The 26,519-nt window shown below is 43.0% G+C and overlaps 1 protein-coding gene across 2 annotated transcripts in view; it reads left to right on the forward strand.

The window, feature by feature from the left end:
• heatr3 (HEAT repeat containing 3) overlaps positions 1 to 26,141 on the forward strand; it is a 44,411-nt gene extending 18,270 nt beyond the window's left edge. The window contains exons 6-15 of one of the 2 annotated variants that reach the window (XM_080188108.1): positions 2,424 to 2,564; positions 3,406 to 3,698; positions 5,856 to 5,946; positions 12,337 to 12,482; positions 18,880 to 18,962; positions 19,052 to 19,188; positions 22,856 to 22,944; positions 23,152 to 23,298; positions 23,847 to 24,023; positions 25,776 to 26,141. In XM_080188108.1, the coding sequence (XP_080044234.1) occupies positions 2,424 to 2,564; positions 3,406 to 3,698; positions 5,856 to 5,946; positions 12,337 to 12,482; positions 18,880 to 18,962; positions 19,052 to 19,188; positions 22,856 to 22,944; positions 23,152 to 23,298; positions 23,847 to 24,023; positions 25,776 to 25,889 (1,418 nt within the window). In that variant the 3' untranslated portion in view covers positions 25,890 to 26,141. The remainder of the gene's footprint in view (positions 1 to 2,423; positions 2,565 to 3,405; positions 3,699 to 5,855; positions 5,947 to 12,336; positions 12,483 to 18,879; positions 18,963 to 19,051; positions 19,189 to 22,855; positions 22,945 to 23,151; positions 23,299 to 23,846; positions 24,024 to 25,775) is intronic. The other variant, XM_080188109.1, reaches the window with a different exon arrangement.
• The last annotated feature ends 378 nt before the right edge of the window (positions 26,142 to 26,519 follow it).

Consider the following 26,519-nt stretch of genomic DNA (forward strand, 5'->3'; position numbering starts at 1 on the left):
TGCTGGTGATGCTTCTATTAAATGCATGGTGGGGAGTGGAGGGATGGGGAGGCAGTAGTTGATCAGTAGATTAGTGTTTCTCTGTTTCCTTCTATTAATCATAAATTATATAGTCTCAACTCAGTTGTGTATTTAATAGCGTTTATGTGTTGTTGTGACGATTAATGAACCACCAGTTGTTTGGATTGCGTTTCTAGGTCGACCTGAATCGGAATTCCCAAGTGAAGCTGTCTGAAATACATGGCAGCATTTTTATTACAATCGTCTCAGAAGCCCATTGTAGAATAAGTTCCACCTCCTTCCCTTAACTACAAGCCTGTTAATTCATTATGTGCTGCACAAACCCCTGATAAAAATCTTCAAAATATCCATTCCTGGTTGTTATGTGACGAAATCATAGACTCCCTACAGTGCAGAAGGAGGCAATTTGGCCCATTGAGTCTGCACTGACAAAATCCCACCCAGGCCCTATCCCTTAACGCCAGGCATTTACCCTGCCAGTACCCGTGACAGTAAGGGACAATTTAGCATGGCTAATCAACCTAACCAAAAACAGACGCCGGAATGTGACGACTAGGGGATTTTCACAGTAACTTTATTACAGTGTTAATGTAAGCCTACTTGTGACACTAATAAATAAAAGTAAACACTTTGGAGTATGGGAGGAAACCCATGCAGACACGGGGAGAATGTGCAGACTCCACACAGACCGTGACCTAAGCTGCTCCCAATGATTTAGCTTTTGTGATCTAGGTTTCAGCTCTTCTCACTTGCCAATCAAATAGGATAGTGCAACTTCAAGTCTATCTGTCTTGTCTTGATCTTGGATGTCCTTTTGAATATTATTAACGACAACAGAAGGGAAGGAATTCGCAGGCTACCTTGCTGTGAAATAGTCCAGATTCAGATGATTTACATCGTTCCACATTGCCAGATTCTGACCATCAAACAGTAAACAAATTTAAATGACCACCAATATTCTATCAGCAGACAGTAAAATATTGGGCGGCATCTTATGGCCTCGCTTGTCCCAAAACTAAAATCCTGCCTGAGGTCAACAGACCTTCCCGTGCTCTGCCCCTCCCCCGCTCCGATTTCTGTGGCGTGTGGGCTGGTAAAACCCTGGCCATTGTCTCTAATGCTGGTTTGAAATACAATAGATTTCTTTTCACTTGACGCGAAACCCACTCCCCGAGAGGTGTCTGTCATTTTATTAATTAGCGATGACTGAGAAATGGCTGCCCTAGTATGGGCAAGGTGTGGTGTGGGGTTAGTAGTCAACAACATTGAGTGTCTATGACTGATGGCACAATGGTTCGCACTGCTGCCTCATGGCAACAGGGACCCGGGTTCAATTCCGGCCTCGGGTCACTGGCTGGAGTCTGCACATTCTCCCTGTGATTGCTTGGGTTTCCTCCGAGTGCTCTGCTTTCCTCCCACGCTCCAAAAAGCGTGCAGGTTAGGATGATTGGCCATGCTAAATTGACCCTACTGTCAGGGGAATTAGCAAGATAAATATGTGGGGTTGCAGGAATAAGGCCCGGTTGGGATTGTGTTTGGTGCAGACTCGATGGACCGAATAGCACTGTAGGGATTCTATGAATACTGGACAGAGTGCACTCCCTGTGCACCTTTTCAAAAGCCCCTTTGGCGAGGGTGAGGAGTGATTACCAAGTGGAACTCTGTCCCGTAAATACTGAATTTTGGCAGCGCGGCTCTGCACACCTCTGCTGGTTTAGCTGCAAGCACATTAAACTCCTGCCTAGAGGCAGCCTGGCTCAGTGTCTTCGGGTGGATAGAAATCTCTGAAGTATAATGTAAGCAACATCTGCCACAGCTACTGCCAATGACCTGGGCAGACAATGGGCTTCCTCTCCCAGCTTTGACCTCGTTTTTAAGTAGGTTATGCAGAACTTCCTCATTTAGATCAAATAATGCAGTTGGTAAAATGTTCATTTCACATGAGCCCAATTTTGTCCTCAGCCACATTGTACACCAATGTGTTGGCCGCAATGGAGTCCACTGGATGGCAGTCAGTTTGGGCTCAATTCCTTTCTTTAATCCCAGAGCATTGAGACTAAATTGCAGCATCCCTACTGCCACCTGCCCGATACCAGCACAGACTGGCACTGAAACTGGATCCTTACTAGTGATGGGTAGCCCTGATACTGACCGGATACGTTTGCCAAGTGCTGGGTGCAGAGCTAATTTTATAGCACGAGCTGTCAAGATTAGTGTTACAGGAGCTGTGTGCGTGCATCGAAATGCAGAGTCTGACAATTGACAAACCACACTTCCAATTCACTTAACCTGGCTGTAATGATGCATAAATTAGCCATAGCATTTTATTCTTAGTTTAGGTGTTGGCGTTTTATGCATGAAACTGACTGTGACTGAGGTGGATTTGGTGTTTCCACCCACAGCTTACTGTTTGCAGACGATCACCGAAGACAACATGGAGCTTTTGCCTTCTTTAATCCCATCAGCCCTCCAAGTGTTGGAAATGTTGCTTCTGTCCTCGGAAGATACCACAGAACATCTGCTGCTGAGGACACTTGTAGCAGGTAAAATGTGTAATGGGAAAGCAAGTTGCAATCCTCACAAGGCCTTCCATCCGACTTGAGGAAACATTCATTTTGCTTTATTTGATTGAACATTTATCTACACAGTGCGATATTTGGATATGGATTTACTTCCAGAAGCCTTTTTTTAGAAAATGCAGGTTCAGAATAAGTCAGTACAATAATTGAGAAGTGGTCTTATCTGTAAATGACTGTGGGGTACAGGAAAGTGGGAAAATTGATGGTTGCGTCAACATGAGACCTTCTAATCAGTAGTTGATTTGGGACCTAATTTTATTTTTTTAATCCCGAAAAGCTGTCAGAAAAGGATCATATTCAACCAATGAAAACTAGAAAAATCATTTCCTTAGTTTGGCCAGCAGAGACAAATAAATGACGAGCACCAATTCAGCAATGGATGTAAAGGAGATTTTAAAATCCATGCAGAAACTATGAATTTCTAAGTGATATCCTTCCTTTAATTTCAGGAAATCCGGTGGAAATGCTTTTGAAATAATCGCAGATTCTGGCAAAGTCTGTTTTCAGTCGTTGCTGAGTATTGCTATGTGGTTGAGAAATCCGTGCACCTCATTCTCTGCATTCGTTTGTGTCAGTGCAGTTTGTTAATGTGGTCCACAAATGGGAAATTGTTATTATAGAAAGCAAACAAGGCGCAATACAGTGCAGTACATTGCTCTCGGCAATGTAATTGTTACGCTGCACCAATTGTGGGTGGTGAGGGACAATGGTATCGAGTGGCTTGAGGAGTTTCAAATCTGCAGTGGCTGGAGTGCCTTGGTTTACTGTGCACATATTTATGTTTGTAAATGACACTTGCCTTTAGGTACTGTGTGGAATGTGAAGAGTGTTGTACCTGCCAGCAGTCAGGCAGACACAGTAAATGCCGTGATAAGGATTCTTTCAGAGACTTTGGAGAGGAACGCCAACCAGATCATTCAGAGACTCAGGGAGGCTGCCTGTGCGACGCCCACGGCTGAGACGGAGACTGAAATGGAGGAAGACATGGTTGATGCTGACAAGGATGGTGCTCCCAATCTGGAGGATGGGGTGCAGGAGGCTGCACACAAAGGAAAAGCAGAGAATGTGAAAAATGATGACATTTCAGACCTTCTACCAGTAAGCACAGAGTGAAGCTCGTCCTAAAATGCTCTGAGCCAGGCTTCATCTAATAATCAAGCTCTGCTACATCCCCTCTGATATTTGTCAGCCCCCTGTCTCTCAGCCTTTTTGTTACATAACACGAGGTAATCTGCATAGCTTCAGCTCATCTCATGGGGAAAATCTAACCCATCTGAAAAGTATATTTGCTTTTATTTAAGGGTGGTTGTATTCCCATAAGCTCTATTAGATTTCTTTGTTTTTCATGTTTTATTTTGGGAAAAGAAGATTGGGAGGGTGGGGGGAAGCCGAACTCAATCTGCTGCTCTTAACATTTTTCCATCTCTTTTTACTTTTAGCTTACTTACTGTGGCTCATTTTTGTTTACATCCTAAACAGTTTTAACCTTTTAGTGTTTATAACTTGTTATGCTTTTGGTAACTGTTGAAATGATGGAACATTATATGGAGGTTAATTACAATTAGTGCTGCAGGCACAGTGAAAGATCTAATCCAATAGACTGTTGGTCTGGGAACAGTTGGCGGGATTTTATGGCCTCTCTTATCCCGAAACTAAAATCCCGCCCGAGGTCAACAGACCTTTCCGTGATCTGCCCCTCGCCTGCCCCGATTTCCATTGTGGAAGGGACGGTAACATTCCGGCAGATGGGCCTTGTATATTCAAATAGGATTTATCCTTTACCGTGCTGCAGGAACAGGAAACTTTCTGACTTGCAGTAAGAAGCACTTTGCAGGTCAGTTGGCCTTTTAAAATTCCTTCTATCTATTCTGAAATAATTGAAGTAGAATTGTATGATTGGTCGCTCTAGTTAGTTTGAAGTACAAATGTTTGATGGTATAACTGTATCCATCAGCATTGTCTTCCTTCAACAGAAGAGCAGTGAGATAGATTTCAGCATGCCTTACAGTGCCAGGGACCTGGGTTCAATTCCAGCCTTGTGTAGAGTTTGCATGTTCTCCTCGTGTCTGTATGGGTTTTCTCCAGGTGCTCTGGTTTCCTCCCACAGTCCAAAGGTGTGCAAGTTAGGTAGAATGGCCATGCTGAATTTCCCCTTGGTGTTCCAAGATGTGTAAATTAGGTGGATTAGCCACGGTAAATGCATGGAGTTACTCTGTGTGTGTGTGTGTGTGTGTGTGTGTGTGTGTGTTTTTTTGGTGGAGGGAAATGCCTGGGTTATATGCTTGGGTTATATGCCCTTTCAGAGAATCAGTGCACACCCTATGGGCCAAATAGCTGCCTTCTGCACTGTAGGGATTCTATGGACCTTAATTCTGCTCTGTCAGCAGACTAAGTGGAACGATAATTCCTTGTTGGTATAGCTCCCCTTGCATCTTCTCGCCCTTCACCCCACTCAGTGACGAGCTGAGAACCTGCACTGACGTTCACTCGTCTCACAGATCATACCTTATCCTTATTTGCCACAAATTGCAGCACCGCTGAAATAACCATTCTTAATATATTTCTTTTTAGTAAAAAGGTGTAAACAGCTAAATGTTGTAATAGATAGGAAACCGATATAATTTTATTACATAACTGGACAGATGCTTGAGTTATCAGAAGTTAGTCATGCAGAACAACTGACTTCTGATGACTCTTAACATCTGCTCAGTTAGGGCGTTAACAAGCCCACTCATATATGCTGCATCTTCACAAGCTATTTGAAACCATTAGCTTTTCTATGTCAACCAGGCATGGGTGTTTTTTAAAAATCAATTTTATGCAATATAAAATATCGACATAAATCTACTCAGTGATGTTCACCGAGTTTTACAAATGTGTGTGTGTAGAATTTCCTCTGACATCTTTACGACAATTTACTGACGCATGGGGGAGTGAACTTGGCACAGATTATTGCAAGCTAAACTTGTTTGTTTTGAGATTTATTCAGGTGCAATGCATTATTTTCAGGCTGAGAAATTAAAGAGTAGAATTACTTTGAATTACTTCTCTGGTGCAGATCTATTCCGACCTGACGATTTTCACTTTGAAACGACAAACCCAATTTCGTGCTGGACATTTGCGTGTTTTGCACAAGGCTGATGAAATTGTCCTTGACCCAGTCAGTATTGGTCAGTTGCAAAGTGTGCAGTTTTATTTGGTATTCAGTGACATATCTGCAATGTGTTGATTTTTAAAATGATTATTTATTGACAGGTCCGGAGTGAGGAGCTAAGGCATGCCACTGCTCTGCTTGCTGCCCAACAGACAACCTTAGAGATTATTGTAAACATGTGCTGTTCGGAAGGTACGAACTGAAATCTTTCCAGAGTTGCTTTTTTTTTACAATTTCTTACCCATTTGGGATGACTATCCTGATTTTTTTGGATTTGATTTATTATTGTTACATGTATCGGGACACAGTGAACAGTATTGTTTCTTGTGGGCTATGCAGACAAAGCATACTGTTCAGAGTACATAAGTGAGAAGGAAAGGAGAGGGTGCAGAATGTAGGGTTACAGACACAACTAGGGTGTAAAGAACGATCGGCTAACTATTCGGTAGGTCCATTCAAAAGTTTGATGGCAGCAGGGAAGAAACTGTTCTTGAGTCGGTTAATAGGTGACCTCAGACTTTTGTATTTTTTTCCCGATGGAAGAAGTTGAGAGAGAGAATGTCCGGGATGCGTGGGGTCCTTGATTATGCTGGCTGCTTTCCCGAGGCAGCAGGAAGTGTAGACAGAGTCAGTGGGTGGGAGGCTGGTTTGCATGATGGACTGAGCTACATTCACAATCCTTTATAGTTTCTTGCTGCTTTGGTTAGAGCTGGAGCCATACCAAACTGTGATACAACCGGAAAGGATGCTTTCTATGGTGCATCTGTAAAACTTGGTGAGAGTCATGGCTGACATGCCACATTTCCTTAGTCTCTTGAGAAAGCAGAGGCATTGGTGGGCTTTATTAACTGTGATGTGGAGATGCTGGTATTGGGCTGAGGTGAACAAGATGAGAGGTTACACTCACCAGGTTCTAGTCCAATGGGTTTATTTGAAATCAAAAGTTTCAGTGCTGCTCTTTCATTAAGTGAAGTCATTGTGTTGACTTTTTTAAGTGTGAGCCAGTTTTGAACTTTAACTAAAGTATTTGTTTTATACTAAATGGAAGATGTGATTAAGCACTGAATTGTATGGTTTACACTGGGAAATTTTGCTTGGTTAAGCCTTTGAAGCGTAGTCATCAGTAAATATGAATTTAGGGAGCATCCTTTCCATAGTCAAAATATTGTTCCCCATTTTTATTCTGAAATGATACTGCTCCCCAGTGGACAGATTGTTTATCGCATCCAAAAACTCGAAGCGAAATTATTTAGTCAGAAAATAATTGGACATTTATGCTTTAAAGTATCTTTTTTCCACGAAGTTTTATCTAAATTTTCTTGTGGATTCCACTTCCTTGCACGTTTTGCCTGCTCGAGAAGAGATTGTGTAATGTCATGTTCATGTCTGCAGCATTTAAACGTTTTTGCAACATTTCTGTTTTCACATTTAGCACTAAACTGTTACCGACGTGAATGAGGACATGTCTGTGTGGAACTATTCAAAAGCAAAAAGGCCACCTCAGCTACTTAAGTGAGCTAATGTTAAAAATTGCATCTTGGAATGGGGAGAATACATTAGTTGTCAGTCAGAATCCCAAGTTGACCGTTTGCATATAATCCAGGAGGAACAATAATTTTCCAATATTATTTTCCTTTGTTTTAGGCATATTTTTCCTTCCCACGTATCATGATATGTAATAGAGTTCTTCTCTTGGCTCCAACCTGATGACTACCATAAAGAGTGTTTTATGAATTGTATTTTTTTTTGTTGCGTATAAGGTATCTTGTGTCTATTCAATCTTTGAATTCAGAGACAATCAGAGGATTGTTTGCATGCATTGTCTTTTAAACATGAAAGCAGAATCTGAGATGTGTTTCTTTTTCATTCTTCTTTGAAATTGCTTGTGTACAATATGCTTGGAGGATTGTAGCTCTTCCAACATTGTCCCAGACCGTAGTTAAGAATAGTCCAACCCACTGAGGGAGCAAATTGAAACAAAACTGATTTTACCTTGAGTTTTCACAGCTTTTGAGTTTATACTGATGCCCCTCATAAGCAGTTCAGTCATGAGTTTCTGGACCTTTGGGTACACTACGGGCCTGATTTTAACATTTTCATTCTAAATGCTGAATCTGGGCGTAATGCAGATCCAACTTAGAAATCTGCTTTCAGATGCCCCCGTATGCACGCAGCCATCTGCAGTCCCATTTGCGCTGGGGGCGGGGCTTAGCACGTCCGAAACGATCAGAGCTCTGAACTGCGCGTGCACAGTCGGAAAAAAATTTGAAAAAGGATACCCATGTCAGGTCGCTCCCGGGCTGCAGAAAGTGGAGAAAACGACCCGGGAATGAAAAGCGCGAGCGATGATGCACACGCACATCATTGTCCCCCTTATCCACCAACCCCCACTACCCACACACATCCCTGTCCCCCTTATCCACCCCCCCCCCACTACCCACACACATCCCTGTCCCCCTTATCCACCCCCCCCCCACTACCCACACACACCCCTGTCCCCCTTATCCACCCCCCCCCAACTACCCACACACATCCCTGTCCCCCTTATCCACCCCCCCCCAACTACCCACACACATCCCTGTCCCACTTATCCACCCCCCACTACCCACACACATCCCTGTCCCCCTTATCCACCCCCCCCCAACTACCCACACACACCCCTGTCCCCCTTATCCAAAACCCCCCCAACTACCCACACACATCCCTGTCCCACTTATCCACCCCCAACTACCCACACACATCCCTGTCCCCCTTATCCACCCCCCCCCAACTACCCACAAACATCCCTGTCCCCCTTATCCACCCCCCACTACCCACACACATCACTGCCCCTTCATCCACCCACCCTGCTACTGCGCACATCACTGTCCCACTTATCCACGCCCCACTACCCAGACCCATCACCACCTCTGTCCCCCCCTTCCCACTGATCGCCCACAGAGTGGCAGTGGAGCCCCCTGCCCTCCCCCATCAGTGAATGATCGCGGCCCCCACCCCCACCCCCAACCTCCTGATAACAACCCAGCCTCACACCTGCCCCTATCTCCAGAGAATGATCTGGCCTCGCTACACCACCCTCCCCTCCCCGCCCACCTCCAGAGAAACATCTGGCCTCACTCCCCTCCCCCCACCCCAACCAAAGAATGATCTGAGCCGCCTCCCTCCCCCTCACCACTGATCTGACTCAGAGAGCCGTTGGAAACACTGAACTCACCTCTTCAGCAGCTGGAGCACCCGATTCAGACTTTTATTCAGCAGGTCCATTATGGCACGGTTCCGGATTGGCAAATGCACTGGTAAAGGGGGAAATGCTGATAAAGTGCACGGGCAGTTCATTAATTCAGTTTAAATGCATGCAAATGCGTTTAAATTGCCGTTGCACCCGTTTTGGCCACGAAGCGAATCGCCGCCATTCCCGGGTTTCGGTAAAATAGCAATCTGCACAGACCCAGGTGTGGATCGCAATAATGGCCTCATGCCCGACTTTACCACGTTTTCATGCCTGAAAATAGGCACAATGTAATGGTAACATAGGGCCTTATGTCTTGAGATTTATCATTATACAATCCAATGTGCCACCCTCTGCTCCACAATGTCAATAAAGTCGATCAGGCAAAATCGCTTCCTGTGAAACCATGTTGTTTCCTTGAATCTAAAGCCCCGACACAAACCATTCGGCCTGACTAATCTTAATGCTGCTGCACAGGAGAGCTCCACCTTGTGCCCCCTATCTAACCCTATCAGCAAATCCTTCTAATACTTTCATCATCGTATGTTTATCAAGCTTCCCTTAAATACACCTATGCCAGTTCTTCAGCTGTCTTGTGTGGTAACAAATTTCATGCACTTTATAATCCTTTGGGTAAGCCTGACTCCCCTATTGGATTTGTTGAGAGTATCTTTTATTGACACACTGACTTTTAGTCTCCCCGCAAGTGGAAACATCATTTTGATTTGGGTTTAACAGCCACAGTGTCAAATTTTGCAGATGACATGATTCTCAGAAATGTAATGAACAGCAAAGAGGATGGCAGTAACTGACTTCAGGAGGGCATAGATTGGGGAAATGGGTAGGCACATGGCAGACAAAGTCCATTGCAGAGAGGGTGAAGTGATACATTTTGTTAGGAAGAATGAGGAGAAGCAGCATGAACGAAATTGTACAATTTTAAACGGAGTACAGAAACATAGTGACCCTGAGATGTGAATGCACAAATTTTTGGTGACAGGACAAGTTGAGAAGGCTATTTTTAAAAAAAGCATGTTTGTCCTGGGCTTTATTAATATAGGAATGGAATGCAAAAGCGACGAAGTTGAGCTAAACCCTTATTTAACACTATTTGTACCTCAGTATTGTGCACTTCAGAAAGAATGTCAGGATTCTAGAATGAATGCAGAGGAGATTTAGTAGAACTGTACCAGGGGTGACAAACTTCAGTTATCGGGAGAGACTGGCGAAAGCTGGAGCTTTCTACTTTGAGCAGAGAAAATTCAGAAGCAATTTCACGGTTGTGCACAGTTTTAGAGCAAATAAGGAGAAACTGTTTCCAGTGGCAGAGAAGGATTAGTAGGCACAGAACACAGGTTTAAGCTGATTGATGTAACAATTGGAAGCGACATGAGAAAACGTTTTTTTTTATACGGTGACTTGTCATGTTCTGGAACTCTCTGAGATGTGATGGAATTCGATTGCCTTTGCCTCGTCTCCCCTTCCAATCCTACCCCTAACTCCTAAACATCCCCTCCAAAACACCAGCTGTCTCTTCCCAGTCCTTCTGGGCAATTGCTGGGATTAATCCTTCCCCCAACCCCTTCACCTCCCTCTATTTATATGTTGATATCATTTGCACAGATGGGTCAGTCTCCACATGTGTAGTAACAATATCTAGATCTAGCTCTCCATCACCTCTTGACCCTTTTATTGCCTCTATGTTGTTAGTTCATCATGGATAAGCTCCAGTTTTTTTCCATTCCACAACAATGATGTGCACCTATATCATTGGCACTTCACAAGAGTCAAATTCAAACAAAATTTGACACCATGTGACAAAGAGGTATTACAACAAGTGTCTAAAGGTTAGTAGCTGAGGTTAATTTGAAGGAGTGCCTTCAAGGAGGAAAGAGAACTGGAGAGGCATTCCAGAGGTTGCGACTTAGGCAGCTGAAGACGTGGCTGCCAATGGTGGAGCAGAGAAAAACAGGGATGTGCAAGAAACCAACGCCAAAATTTTCAGTTAACATTAACTCACCACGAACTCCACAGCCTGGCCACTGGTTCATGCTCATCCTCCTCAGCTACTGCCTTCAGCTGAATCAGGCTATTTGCAGCTCCTCTATCCCATTCAACCTCAAGCTGAAATTCTGATCCCACGTCCTGTCCAAGAACAAAAGAATGAGGACCGGAACTTTCCAGCTGTTCACGGATCACCAATAGTGCACCCTTGTCGTGGGTTTCCCGGTGGTGTGGGGTGGAGTCAGCGGGAGATTCCATTTGCAGCAGCAGGACCAGAAGATCCCACCATTGGCTAATGGTGAGCTGCCTTCTGCCTTGAGAAACTGCTGGGCAGGCCAGAGAGTCCCGCCTGAGTACTTCTAACCCACTGCTTCAGCCCCACATCATCCTGGCTGCTGCTGAAATCCTCGTCTATACATTTGTCAGCTCAATACTGAACGATTTCATTTATCAGTTGGCTGGTTTTCCATCCTGTAACTGTGATTTATGCCAAAGAGAAGAGACATTAACTGCCCTCCTCCTTGATAATTCTGTCATCAAGATCACAACCTTGTGAATAGTCCAGCTTGTAAACTAATGTACATTTACATTTGAGGGTAGGCCCTTGCTATTGGGTAATATTTGGCCTGATTAATTTCTGAATTAAGAATGTTGACCAAATATGTGGATAAATCTTGAGAGATTAATGTGTATTAGCAATAAAGAAATGTTTTCATCGATACATTTAGATGAAAGCATTCCAAAATTATATTCATCCTATCTGATGCTATATGGATGCCATGGTAGCACAGTGGTTAGCACTGCTACTTCACAGCACCAGGGACCCGCATTCGATTCCCAGCTTGAGTCACTCTTTGTGTGGAGTTTGCATATTCTCCCCTTGTCTGCCTGTTTCCTCCCACATTCTGATGTGGTTAGATGCATTGACCTGAACAGGCACTGGACTGTGGCATGTAACCCTAACTTGAGACGGATAAATAAACATTATAAAATAATTATAAAAGATAATTATAAAATAAATATAGAATAAATCATTATAAAATGTATATCATTATAAAATAAATATAGAAATCTCCCAAAAATTCCCCACATTGTCGACATGAAATCCACTTATTGCGCATTTTAAATTTGAATCAATCACAAGTGAATGTAATGAAAACATGAATGTAATTGTCTTCGGTCAAGTATCCAACAAGAATAAGCACAACAGAATGTTGCATGTTCAATAAGTACGCACTTGATTGATTAGAGTGTTAAGCAGCTTTGTTGTTCCTGATTTTTATCAGTGGCACCAAAGCCCTCTCTGTTAACTTTATAGTTTTGGCACTTTTATCCATGTTTGCACACAGATCCTTCAGATGATGAATGGGAGGAAATGTCAAGCAGTGATGAAAGTGATAACTCTATGGCTGAAGGGGCTGGGGCACTCTTTTCTCCCCTCTGCCTGTCTGCGGAGGTCCTCTCTGGACTTGTGAACTACCTTATTCCAAAAAAGGTAAACACACAAATTGTTTGACCACAATGTTAGAATAATAATATTTCATTTTCCTTTGGCAGTGCTTCCTCATAGTAAACATGAATAATGGTTCTTGTTGTGGAATGTTTGGACTTCCTCATGATTTAATCTTTCACTGTATGGTATGTTTTACTTGTTGACCATAATTCTTTTCATATTGCCTGCCACAACTGATTTGTGGCCATTTTATTAGAAAAGAAGCTTCCCTCCATATTTGGTACTAAAACTCGTGGTGGGAGCATGGGGCTCAGATTTCACTTTAAGCCAGTGAGCTGAATGTTGACACAAATATTAGATAAGTGCTGAAAATAATAGGTTTGTGTCAATTAAAGCTGGAGAGTATCTGACCACGTGATGTTTAAGTTAGAGGGATTAATGGGTAAATGTATGGGGTTACGGGGATCGGGCCTGGGTGGGATTGTTGTCTGTGCAGGCTCGTTGGGCCAAATGGCCTCCTTCTGCACTGTAGGGTCTCTATGACACATAAATGGCTTTCATAAAGACCACTGCAAGTCACGTTTGAAGATGCTCTTGATCATCACATGATGAGAAGAAATTATTTACAGAAAGGAATTGAACTAATTTCAGTTAACCCAATCATTGGCTATAAAGTCTAGAAGTTTAAAGTTTATTTATTAGTGTCACAAGTAGGCTCACTACTGTGAAAATCCCCCAGTAGCCCCACTCTGGCACCTGTTTGGGTATGCCGAGGGAGAATTTAGCATGGCCAATGCACCTAACCAGCTTGTCTTTCGGAGTGTGGGAGAGAGACCAGAGCACCCGGAGGAAACCCACACAGACATGGAAACATAGAAGATAAGAGCAAGAGGAGGCCATTTGGCCTTTTGAGTTTGCTCTGCCATTCATTACAATCATGACTGATTGTCCAAGTCAATAGCCTAATCCTGCTTCCTCCCCATAACCTATGATCCCATTCATCCCAAGAGCTATATCTGGAAGCCTCTTGAATACATTCAATGTTTTGGCATCAATCACTTCCTGTGATAATGAATTCCACAGGCTCACCACTCTCACTCCTCACCTCTGTCCTAAATTGTCTATCCCAAATCCTCAGACTGTGACTCCTGATTGTGCACTCCCCCACCATCGGGAACATCCTCTCTGCATACTTGACATACTGGATACTTGACGGAAGACAATTACATTAATAGTTTCATTACATTCACTTGTGATTGATTCAAATTTAAATATATACAACAGACATGGGGGAAAAGTGCAGACTCTGCACAGATAGCTACCCAAGTCACGAATCGAACCTGTATCCCTGGTGAGGTGAGGCAGCAGTGCTAACCACAGAACTGCTTTCGATTGAGAGCTGACCTCACGGTATTATTGCTATTTATCCCATTTTAAGTAGCAAGAACCCGTTTTGTGATTGCATCATGGTTACCTGACAGAATAATATTTTCTTTCAGTGAGGTGGGGGAAATGCCTCCCTGGTTATTGCTGATAACGGTGACATTGGTACAATAGTGAGAGAGATGATCTTAGTTCTGGAGATTGTGGTGTAGAATGCATTGAAGATTGACTAGCTAACAGGAAACTGAGAGTTGGCATAAATGGGTATTTTTCTGGTTGGTAGGAATTGATGAGTGGTGCGCCACAGGGATCAGTGCTGCAGCCTCAACATTTTATCATTATATATGAATGACTTGAATAAAAGGATGAAGGACTGGTTGCTAAGTTTACTGACGACACAAAGATAGGTGGCAAAGAAGACTGTGAAGAAAATGCAAGGAGGCTGCAAAGGAACATAGATTAAGTGAGTGGGCAAATGGAGAATAATGTGGGCAAATATGAAATTGTCCATTTTGGCAGGAAGAATGAAAAAGAGAAGCTTATTACCTAAATGGTGAGAGATTGCAGAGCTTTGGGGTGCAGAGGGATCTGGGTGTCCTAGCACAAGAATCTCAAAAGGCCAGTATTACGGGTGCAGCAAGTAATTATGAAAGCTAATAGAATGTTATCATTTATTGTGAGGAAGTTGATGACAAAGGTAAGGAGATTATGCTTCAGTTATGCAGGGCACTGGCGATACCACATCTTGAGTATTGTGTATGGTATTGGTCTCCTTATTTAGGGAAGATGTAAATACATTAGAAGTAGTTCAGAGAAGTTAGATTAGATTACTATCATGAACGGATGAGTTGTCTTATGAGGAAATGTTGGAGAGATTAGTTTTAGTATCCACAATTATTTAGAAGAGTAACGAGCAACTTGATCAAAACCTTTAAGACCCTGAGGGGTTATTGACAGGGCAGATGTGGAGAGGATGTTTCCTCTTGTTGGATAATCCAGAACTAGGTGTCACTATTTAAGACTGAGATGAGGAGAATTTTCTTTTCTGAGGGTCATAAGTCTCTGAAACTCTCTTCCTCAAAAGGCAGTGGAAACAGACTCTTTGAATGCTTTAAGGGAAAGCGAGATAGATTCTTGGTTAACAAGAGGATAGAAGGTTATTGGAGGTAGGCAGGAATGTGGGGTTGAAGTTTCAATCAGATCATCCATGTTCTTACTAAATGTTGGAGCAGGCTTGAGGGACAGAGTGGTCTACTCCTCCTGATTCATATGTTCACATGAGTCAGTTTGAGTGGAGATGTGAAAAGTAAAAGCAAGAAATCACTTGTGGGAATGGTTTATCTAATCCCTAACAGTAACTACATTGTAGAGTAGGTATGCAGGAAAAAAAATGGGGGCTTGCGGGTAAGGTATGTTTATAATCATGGGTTGATTTTAGTCTATATATAGATTGGACAAACCAGTTTGGCAAAGATAGCCTGGATGATGAATTCATAAAGTGTTTCAGGGACAGTTTCTTCATGCAGCATATTTTAGAGCCACCCAGAGAGCAGGTTATACAAGATGTGGTATTGTGCAATGAAACAGGATTAATTGATGACCTCAGAGGAAGCAGTGATCATAATATGATTAAATTTCACGTTCAGTTTGAAGGAGGGAAGAAGTAGATCTAAGACTAGTGTATTAAACTTTAATAAGGGCAATTATGGGGTCATGAAGACAGAGTTGGCTAAAGTGAATTGAAAATTAGGCTAAGGGTTAGATCAGTAAAAACGCAATAGTTGACATTTAAGGAGATATTTCAGAATACACAAAAAAGATATATTCCAATGAGCAACAAAGACACTATCAGTGGCTAACTAAAGAAGTTAAAAATAATATCAAACTGAAAGAGAAGACGTATAATTCCACCAAGTTGAGTGGCAGGTCTGAAGATTTGACAGGATATAAAGAATAGCAAAAAGTGACTAAAATATTAATAAGGAAGGAGAAATTGGAGCACAGGAGGAATCTAGTTAGAAATACAAAAAGCAGATAGTTAGGATTTCTCTGGGTATTTAAGGAAATGGGTATGTAAAGTGAGCGTTGATCCTCAAGAGTTTGAGGAATTGAGAGTAGAAAATAAGGAGATGGTGGATGAATATTTTGCATCTGCCTTCATTATACAGGATATAAATAGCATCCCAGAAATAATTGAGAATCAAGAGATGAATGGGAAGGAGGAACTTGAATCAATTACAATCATCAGGGAAAGGATACTGAGAAAATTATTATGAATAAAAGCTGACAAGTCTGGAGATCTTGATGGATTTCATTTCAGAGTATTAAAGAGAAGCGGCTGCTGAGATAGTTGATGCATCAGTTTTAATTTTTTATTATATGTTCTAGGTTTCATCAGGTTGGAAAATAGCAAATGTGACTCCACTATTCAAAGAGGAAGGAGACAGAGAGTGGGAAACTACAGGCCAGTTAGCTTAACACCTGTCAACAGAAAATTGCTGGAATCTTATTAAGGAGGTTATAGCAGGGCATCTAGAAAATGTTAACGCAGTCAGGCAGAGTAGTTTTGTGAAAGGGAAATTATGTCTGACTAATTTATTGAAAATCTTGGAGGAAATAACAAGCGAAATGGATAGAGGGAAACCTGTAGATGCACCATACTTTGATTTCCAGAATGCATTTAACAAGGCGCTGCACCAAAGATTACTTAAAGAAATAAGAGTTCATAGGAGGTAACTTGTTAGCATGGATAGAGGATAAGAGAGTAGGCATAAATAGGTCATTTTCAGATTGGCAAGAGGTGATGCATAGAGTGATACAGAGATAAGTGCTCGGCCCTCAACTATTTACAATTTATATCAATGCCTTGAATGAAGGGACTGAATCTACAGTTGCTAAATTTGCTGGAGACAAAAATAGGTAGGAAAATAAGTTGGGAAGAGGACATAAGGAGTCTGCAAAGGTACATGGATAGGTTAAGTGAGTGGACAGAAATTTAGCAGATGGAGTTTGATGTGGGAAAGAATAGAGAACTATTTAAGTGGCGAGATATCGCACAACTTGATGATACAGAGGGATCTGGGTATCCTTGTACTTGTATCGCAAAAAGTTGGTATGCAGATACAGCAAGTGATTAGGAAGGCAAATTAAATGTTGTTTATTGCAAGGGGAGTGGAATGTAAAAGTAGGAATGTTTTTCTTCAGTTACAGAGGACGTTGGTGAGGCCACATATGGAGCACTGTGCAGTTTTGGCCTCCTTATTTAAGAAAGTACATAATTGAATTAGAAGCAGTTCAAAGAAGACTAATTCAACTGATCTCTGGTTGGGGGAGAGGCTACCCTATGAGAAAAGGTTAGACAGTCTAGGCCAATATTCATTAAAGTTTAGAAGAATGAAATTCACAATAACTTTGTTGCAGTGTTAATGTAAGCCTACTTGTGACTAATAAACTTAAGCTTAGAAGTGATCTTATTGACATGTGTAAGATCCTGAGGGGTTTTGACAGGATGGATGCTGAAAGGATGTCTCCGCTTGTGGGAGAGATAGAATTAGGGGTCTCCCAATTAGGATGGAGATGAGCAGAATTTCTTTCTGTCAGCAAGTCATCCTGAGTCTTTGGAACTCATCTCCAGAGAACACTGGAGGGAGGGTCATTAAGTATTTTTAGGACAGAAATTGATTGATTCTTGAGTAACAAGGGAGTCAAACGTTTTTGCACTAGGTAGAACATAGAGTTGAGACCACACTCAGATCAGCCATGATCTTACTGAATGGTATTCGAGAGGCCGACTGATCTCTTCATTTGTATCTTCCTATGTATGAATACACAATTTCCAAATTGATGATTTCTGGCATATGGCTCCAGTGAAATCTGTCTTGCACCAAGGTTTTCAGTTCTATACATAAAGGCACATCTGCATAGCACTTAAAGGGATAATTAAGTGCTGTTCAGACAATGTCCAATCATTCAACAGCTCTGATTGTTTCCTTCCAAAGCAAACTTGTCCCGTGAAAATGTTGGATGACTGCAGACATGTTTTCCATTTTATCAGCATCGTTTCACAGCCCTTGCTGCCGATTTATATCTCTGCAGTTGGGAAAATCTATTTGCCATTTTTTAGAGATTACAAAAACCGTCGGAACGTTCCAATATTTAATCAGTTCCCCAATCGGCCAGATTTAAAGGCAATATATTTTCTCATTGGATAGAGTTTACTAAATTTGGATTTGAAAATTCTGTTCTTAGCAAGCAGAAACTGTGCAGACGAGACCTGTGCATTTATGAAATGTAGTTTTGTCCTTGGGGGTCATTGATTTAGAGAAAGGCAGATTTCTAAATAAAAAAAATCAAAGCTTGGCAATTGGAAAATTAGGACGCATGTGAAAACCACTGCGTGCATCTGCAGTGTGTCAGGAAGTCAACCTTACTGGCTTTAATGAAGCCATCAACCAGGAACATTGATTAGTTTAGCAGTGTAGTGAGGCAGCACCATCTGTCAACTCCAGTCAACTCCATCAGCTAAAGCTGATCAATAACATACCTGCCTGCAATCATAGCATAAAATTAAACTATTAGGTATTTACCAGTGTTAGAGAATAATGTACTTTAATAGGAATTTCTCTTCAATGTGCTCATAACCGTGTCCCAAATTTGTGTTGTCAAATAACCCTTTCCAGAATATGTCAAGTTACGCCACAACGATTACTGTGCATGCTATGTAGCTGGCATGAGCTGATGTGTTTCTCTTCCCTGGGGTGAATCTTCTACCAGTGTAAAAATCAAACTGTTATCTTGTTAGTGTTTCTCACTTGCTGTGCGAGTGTGAATCTTCAAAAGATTTACATAGAACATTACTTAGGTTAATGTGGTAAAACGTTATACGTCACAGACGCGAATCTGAAATTAAGCTGCATGTACAAGTTTGTTAAATCTTTGGCCTAATAATGAATTAAGAGCTGGCAGTGATGGATTGGAAAGAGGTATCAGTTCATGCTTGGAGCTGATGGGTTGCTTTTCTTTTTAATAATGCTTGTCTTCACTGATAAATCCTTAGGTTCTGGAAAAGACTGAATTCATAGACAATGTTACTGTAGATGTATGTATGAAAAGTCCACCGTGGCGACATCTGATTGCAAAGTAAGTAAAGCCCTTCTATTGTACAATAAAGGAAAAGAGCCAAAAAAAATTTAAAGTTAAGATCTTTTGCTATGGATTTTTTTTTGTAGAATGAAACGGATACAGTGTAGAGCCCTGACCTGCCTCCATAACCTCTTATCAGTATTGGATGTGGAGGAGCTGGGAGGACCAGCCACACTTCAAGCTCTTTCACAACACCTTACGATGCTTGTTTTCTCCCACTCAGGTGAGTTAATTGGGCAACAATAGCTACATTTAAGCCCCCTATGTTTCCACTTTTGTTCTTTCTGCTGGAAGAATATTCCCATTCTCTAAATAGAACTCTATTTAAGCAAGACAAAATGGCCCTGACCTCTGGGAGGGCACAGATTGAATGTAGCCTGAGGGACCCCTCGGAGGTTCCAATGCAAGGACTCCATGTGAACTGCCCAGGAAGTTTGAGCTTCAGATGGGCAAGTTCCCCCCACCCTCCTTGGGAAATCCAGCTTTGAGTTGGAGTCTGTGGTCGGTCTGAAATGACCCCGTTTCCCCCTCCAGCAATCGTTCACATTGATCCCTTCCAACATTCCCCCCCTCCCCTCCCCGTCCCAGCTCTCCCTGGTCTGACTTGACTGCCCTTGACCCATCTACCAACCGGCCTACCTGTGACCCTACCTGCTTACCTATCCTACCCCCCTTACACTTACCTCAGCTCCAAAGCTTTTGGACACTTGAACTGTTTGTTTACAGAATATGGCAGCTAGTGTTGTAAAAAGTGGATGTATACACAGATTCTCTCTTGAGGGTTCCTGCGCTGCATCATTTCTGCTGGATTTTCCATTGGAAGACTGTCTTGAAAAACCAGCAGAAAGTAAGTGTGTATATTTTTGTGCGCTGCAGAGTCACTAGTGTATATAACATTAAAAATCAGTGGGCAGGGCCCATCCCCACTGGAGGGGCTGGCAGCACAGCACTGAGCGGGCCACGCTGATCTGTCAGCACCGGGATCAACGCATGTGCAGTAGCCCTGCACTGCCGGCCTCCCAGTTGCTGGCCAGGTTGATCATGGGCCAGTTCCCACGTTGCTGCTCTTCCCACACCCGGCCCTCCCCCCTCGATCACCATTCCTGGGCCAGTCCAGACCTCACCCCAATCACCAGTCCACTCCCCTCCCCCACAGTCCTGAACACCCACCCCCTCAAAAGCTGACTGAACTGGCCTCCCTTCCTACCTGCCCCCCCCCCCCCCCGATCGTGTCCCCAGAGTGGACCCTTCACTCCCACTGGTTGGCCCACCAAGCCCCTGCCCCATAGTGCCCACCCCTTGTCACTGACCCATGCCCAGTGGGCAGTGTCAAGATGTCCCCGGGCATTGGCACTTTGCCCCAGGCAATGCCAGTGGGCCGAGGCTAGCACTGCCAAGATGCCAATGCCCGGGGAGGGGATTGGATATCATCTCCCTGCCCTGATTTTTCCCCCTCCCCTTCACACCAGTGGAGTTGGGCCTCTAGTTCCCCATTAGTGAGGAGCTATAATGAACCATTCTGGCATGGGGTTTGGATGCTAGTGAGCCCAGAGACTTCAGTCCTGGGCCTGCTAATTGTATTTAAATTATATTAAAATGGCCATTAAAATAGCCTTGGCGTCTCTCCACCGATTTCTGTCACGGAGCTGACACTGCTGGAAATCCAGTGGTGGGAGATGCTATTGGGGCAGGAACACATGTGCAAACCCCACGAATCAGCCGATGTGAGAATCTCCTGGCCCACTGCCCTAGCAAAATTAACGCAGCGAGATGGGAGAAATCCCCCCCCCAAAATTTGGCAGTCTGGGTGCAAAATTGTGCTACGTTTCCATAGTGAGGTTAGGCAAACTTTTTTGGATGTTCACAAACACGATGGATGGGACCCTCCCTGAAAGGTAGAGTGCGCAACGAGTGGGAAAACCCATGAGGAAGCTGCCAGCCCTAAAGGGAGGCTGCTTTTCTACTGTATTGGTCGGCTTATAGCCAGGGGGCGGGTACCACGATGCCATGCTGGCAGGGCAGGCTGTGATTGAGGCTGCCCTGTCACCAACTTAGGTTTCAAAAGATCAGAGTGCCCTTTCTGATGGAGACCCTGATGCACAGAATTGAAATTCCCTCAACACACAACAAGCCCCCACCCCATCCCCGGCAAGGGGGGGCTGTGCTCGGGCACGACCTACCACCACTCCCGGAGCCAACCTACCGCCACTCACCTAAATTCCTGTGGTGGGGTTCTGCCTGCCCGATACACACTGTGGGAGACCTGTCATGGCTCACACACTGACTGACTGACTGGAATGGGTGATCTAATTGGGAGCGAGGGGAGGTGATCAGGTGGAGAAATCTGATAATCACATTTAAATATATTCAAATGGGAGTCCCAAAGTTGAATACTGGGATTCCTGTTACCTCACTGTGGGTGGGGTGGGGAGGGTTGCGATCGCTATGAAAAATCCCTCCGGCATCAATCATGCTTTGGGACTCCTGCGGGATTTTCTGCACCTGCTGCTGATTTTTTTTTTGTTTTTTGCATTAAAAATATTCTTTGACGTATTATAGAGTGTTAACATGGTGGCATTTTTGGAACACAACTGAAAACAAGCATTTTTATTAATAGCATTGAGTCTCATCACCTGTGAGTAATCTGTTTTTAAATCACTGAGCAGAACATTAAAAAAATCTAATGAACCACTTACAAGTTTTGTTGGTGTCCCCTTGTCAGTTTCTTAAATTTTTTTTTACTATTTAAAAACATACAGATGTTTTTGCACCAAAAGAACACAATGTAATTTGAAGAGTTTCCTCGAGTGGACACAAATAGGTATTCACAGAAATGTACCATAAACATTTAGTTGATATTGGGCTTTGGCCCGATTTTGTACTGGGCCTGACTGCCAGCAGAATGTATTTTAAAGACTGTGAAGACTTGATTTGTAGTAATGAGGATAGAATGAAGAGGTTGAGTCTGTTTTCCCTAGTGAAAAGAAGGCTCATGCCTGACAGAGATATTCAAGATTTTGAGAGGTATGGACAGTTTAAATAGTGAGAAACTATTCCCACTCGAGAGAACGTCAAGAATGAGAGAGTACGGATTCAAGATGGGCAAAGGAGTAGAAGGGATGTGAGGAAAGAATTTTTTCACCCAGACGCTGGTTGGAGTCTGGAACGAACTTCCTGAGAAGGTGGTGGATGCAGATTTGATTAAGGTACTCGAAAAGGAATTGAATTGCTATCTGAAAAGAGAGAGTGTGCGCAAGGTTACGGGGATCAGGCAGGAGAATGAGACTGAGTAGAATGCTCTTTCAGTAGGCAGTAAAGACCTGATGAGCCGAATGACCACCTACACTGTAAAGATTGTGTGATTTATTTTTAACTTGCGTTCAATATTCCTTGACCTTTTTTGCTGGTTTGGCTGACTCCTGAGTAGTTTTGGGAAACGCTAGGTCCATAATGCCCATGTTCTCCACTTTGATTTTGGGTGGACGGTGGCACAGTGTTTAGCACTGCTGCTTCTCAGAGCCAGGGACCCGGGTTCAATTCCAGCCTCAGGTCACTGTCTGTGTGGTGTTTGCACATTCTCCTGTGTCTGTGTGAGTTTCCTCTGTGTGCTCCAGTTTCCTTCCACAGTCCAAAGATGTGCAGGCTAGGTTGATTGGCCATGCTAAATTGACCCTAGTGTCAGGGATTAGCAGGGTAAATATGTGGGGTAATGGGGATAGGGCCCGGGTGGGATTGTGGTTGTTGCAGACTCAGTGGGCTGAATGGCCTCCTTCTGTAGGTATTCTACGATTTGAAATGTCAGCCTTGCTGCAGTGAATTTAATGTTTGATGAAGACCCAGTTTGCTTGCCTCGTGTTCTACATGTTTGTTTTAAATTACACTTGATGCAGAGCTGCCAAAGGATTCAGAGTTTTTAGAGGCTGTGACAAGTGCAATAAGGTCCTTGCTGCAGAGAATGGCTTCCCAAAATCTCCCTCAGGTAAGACATTTTTAGTTCAGTTACTGCAAATGGAGGTCGCCCCAATCAATAAAACTGAAGTTACTATAAAATACTGGTTTAAATCTAAAGCTAACTTGTGATTGTATTTACCAAGTAGCAAAAATGAATGCTTTTCATGTTAATAATTTTTTCCCTGCCCCTTCTCTTAACACCCACTTCATTTTCACTCTCTTTTCCAACATAAAGCAAGATATGAGTGCAGAGCAGCTCATGATATTGTGTGAGGCCGGAGCTCAGTGTGAAAACATCAGTACTCGAGTCAACGTGGTTGCCATGATGGGGATTAGTGGCAGTGCCCTAGCCAAGGGAGATGGCACAGCTGAAACCCTCAAGGTATCAGGATAAATATGTATTCAGAATATACCTGTGACAGAGTTTAAACATTGTGACACATTCAGTAAGACAAAAACAGTGAAGAAAAAAATGTGCAACTCTGTGGCCTGGGATGTTCCAGCCACCTCGCGGTGGTGGTTGATTTCCTGTGGCAGATGGAGGTGAACATTAGCCACCGGCAGGATCTTCCAGCCCCGTCAAGCCTATGGACCTTTGTATGGCTCACCTGCACTGCCATCGGGGAAACCCTGCTGCAAGGGGGTCGACTTCGGCCGCTGGTGAGAGGGGCCAGAAAAATCCCACCCTCTGTTTCCCAATCTGTGTGGCCGTGTGAAAATTGGCAGCCTACCACCTAATTAGTAGTAAATATTTCTATTTGTGCAGTTGAAAATGTTGCATCACCTGTAAGTGTCCGATACAAAATATTTTGAACCAGTTTTGCAGAAACTGCTTACAAAGTTATTGGCAAGGTGTGCTTGTTTGTTCATGTTGTAGCTTTCTTACTTGTGTATATCTTTTCTGTCTTCCCCTGTGTTTGTCAATCCCAGATGGTTGGGAGTTTTTTGCTTCACGTAGCCACTAAGGATTCTTCACTAGTGGTTGTAGGTGAAGCCCTGGATGCCATCATTGATGTATTTGCTGATGGAGAAGAGGCAGACAAGGCAGCAGATCAGATAAGACTCGTCCAGGCCCTCAAGACTTTTCAACCAATTTTCAAATCCAGGGTAATTGAAATAAAATGCACTGTAATTATGATAATTATATCTAAACTGTAATGATGCTCTGAAACTTTTGATGTGGAGATGCTGGAGTTGGACTGGGGTAAATGCAGTAAGAAGTCTCACAACACCAGGTTAAAATTCAACAGGTTTATTTGGTAACAAACACCACTAGCTTTCAGAGCGCTGCTCCTTACCTGATTTACCTTACTTGCACTTACCACCAAAAGCTGGTGGAATTTGCTACCAAATAAACCTGTTGGACTTTAACTGGTGTTGTGAGACTTCTTACTGTGAAATTTTTGTCCAGGGCTTTGTCATTTATGATCAAGTAAAAGCACAATAATGTGGATGCTGCAGGCCTGATATTAAAACAAAGTGCTGCAAAAATTCAGCATCTTTGGACAGCAAAACATTAACATTTCCCAAGTCCAATAAGGCTCTTCTTCAAAGCTGAAGAGAGGTAAAAATGTGATGCTGTTGTAAAGGAGTGTGGGGCGCTCAAGTTGAACGAAGGAAAAAGCCACGGACAGGTTGGGGGGCATTGCCATTTAAGGACCAAAAGTATCAGGGAACTAAAAGCTAAGAGAGTGGCACAGAAACAGAGCGTTTTCCCAGAACAGATGTTCATAGCAGAACAAAGGTAAGCTCTGTTGGAAAGCAAAAATATGAAAGCAAGATCTCGTACAACAGGCAGTTGAGGGCAAGGAGAAAAAATGGAGGGCAGAGTTCACGGTCATAAGTTGTAGAACTTAGTGGTGAGTACTGAAGGCTTTAAAGTGCCTAATCAGGAGATGAGGTGTTGATCCTCCAGATTGCATTGAATTTCACTGGAAAACTGCAATAGGCCAAGGACAGAAATGTGAGCACAAGAGAACATTCTTTCTGCATTTAGCATTGAGTTCAATAACTTTAGACCATGAACCCTGTCCACTTTTTTAATTTTATATGCCAGTTTGCATCTTAGAATTCTGTCATGGAATCTACAGTGCAGAAGGAGGCCATTTGGCCCATCGAGTCGGCACTGACCACAATCCCACCCAGGCCCTATCCCCGTAACCGCATGTATTTACGTTGGCTAGTCCCCCCAACACTAAGGAGCAAGTAAGCATGGCTAATCCACTTAACCCGCACATCTTTGGACTGAGAGGGGAAACCCGAGCACCTGGAGAAAACCCAGGCAGACACGAGGAGAATGTGCAAACTCCACAGACAGTGATCCAAACTGGGAATCGGAACCTGTCCCTGGTGCTATGAGGCAAGTGCTAACCACTGTGCCACCTGGCCACTCTTCATAGAAATCCTACAGCACAGAAGGAGGCCATTCGGCCCATTGAGTCTGCACCGACCACAATCCCACCCATTCCCTACCCCCATATCCCTATATATTTATCCACTAATCCCTCTAACCTACGCCTCTCAGGACACTTAGGGCAATTTTAGCATGGCCAATCAACCTAACTTGCGCATGTTCGGACCGTGGGCAGGAACCGGAGCACCCGGAGGAAACCCACGCAGACACAAGGAGAATGTGCAAACTCCACACAGACAGTGACCCAAGCCGGGAATTGAACCCAGGTCCCTGGAGCCGTGAAGCATCAGTGCTAACCACCGTGCTACCGTCCGCCCCTAGTTTTCATGTTTTTGAATTACAATCAAGGTTCTCTGAAGTGGTTGTGGAACAAAAGTTCATTAAAATGAAGTATTTTTTGGTTATATTTTAAAGCTTACTTTTAATAATAATTTTTTTGTTATTAGATCCAAAAGGAAGGCAAAGGTAACCTCACTCCAGATCAACGACTGGTCCTTGACAATGTGAAGATTAATCTGAAACGGTTTATTGCCTACCAAGAGGCTTTAGCAAAGAAATAAACAGAACACCACAAAGGCTGCTGCAAAGAAATTTGTATTTTTCAGTTGAGTTTCCTTTCCAACATTTGAATCTTAAAAAAGTTGATTACCAGTAAAATATTTTTTTAAAATTTGGATGGCGCAGTTATTTTTACTCTTGAAACTCATTGGAAAAAGATTGTCTGGGTTGCTGCAATATATTTTATTTAAAATAATGTGGTGTAACTGTGTTGATACTGAAGGCAGTTACTTCAATAAAATTTTTAAAAGTCACACAAATTTGATTATTTTGTTGAAATCAGCAGTATTGAAACACAAGCAACAAAGGTGTTCTCTACCCGTGAGAAGTAAAGGCTATTGTAACATAATAAAGGGTGAAGGTGTCATAACTTCTATATGATTCATCCGGAAGACAGTAGATTGTAATAAAACAAGTACATCTGTGTAAAGGTTTTATTTATTCTTCAGCTCCACTTGGTTTACTGACAATTTAACTGTGGAAAATCATCAGGGAAAATACAACTTTTGAATAGATGAATTAGAACACACATGGGAACACAGTGAAGGGAGCCCCCAAATAGTCCAGGGGAGTAGAAATGTTTAATTTTTGTTAGCACTTGGCATCTTCCCCACAATGGATGTCAGAATCCC

The sequence above is a fragment of the Carcharhinus amblyrhynchos genome, chromosome 4 (assembly GCF_965287045.1).
Source record: "Carcharhinus amblyrhynchos chromosome 4, sCarAmb.v2.hapA, whole genome shotgun sequence".
NCBI classification, from domain to species: Eukaryota; Metazoa; Chordata; class Chondrichthyes; order Carcharhiniformes; family Carcharhinidae; genus Carcharhinus; species Carcharhinus amblyrhynchos.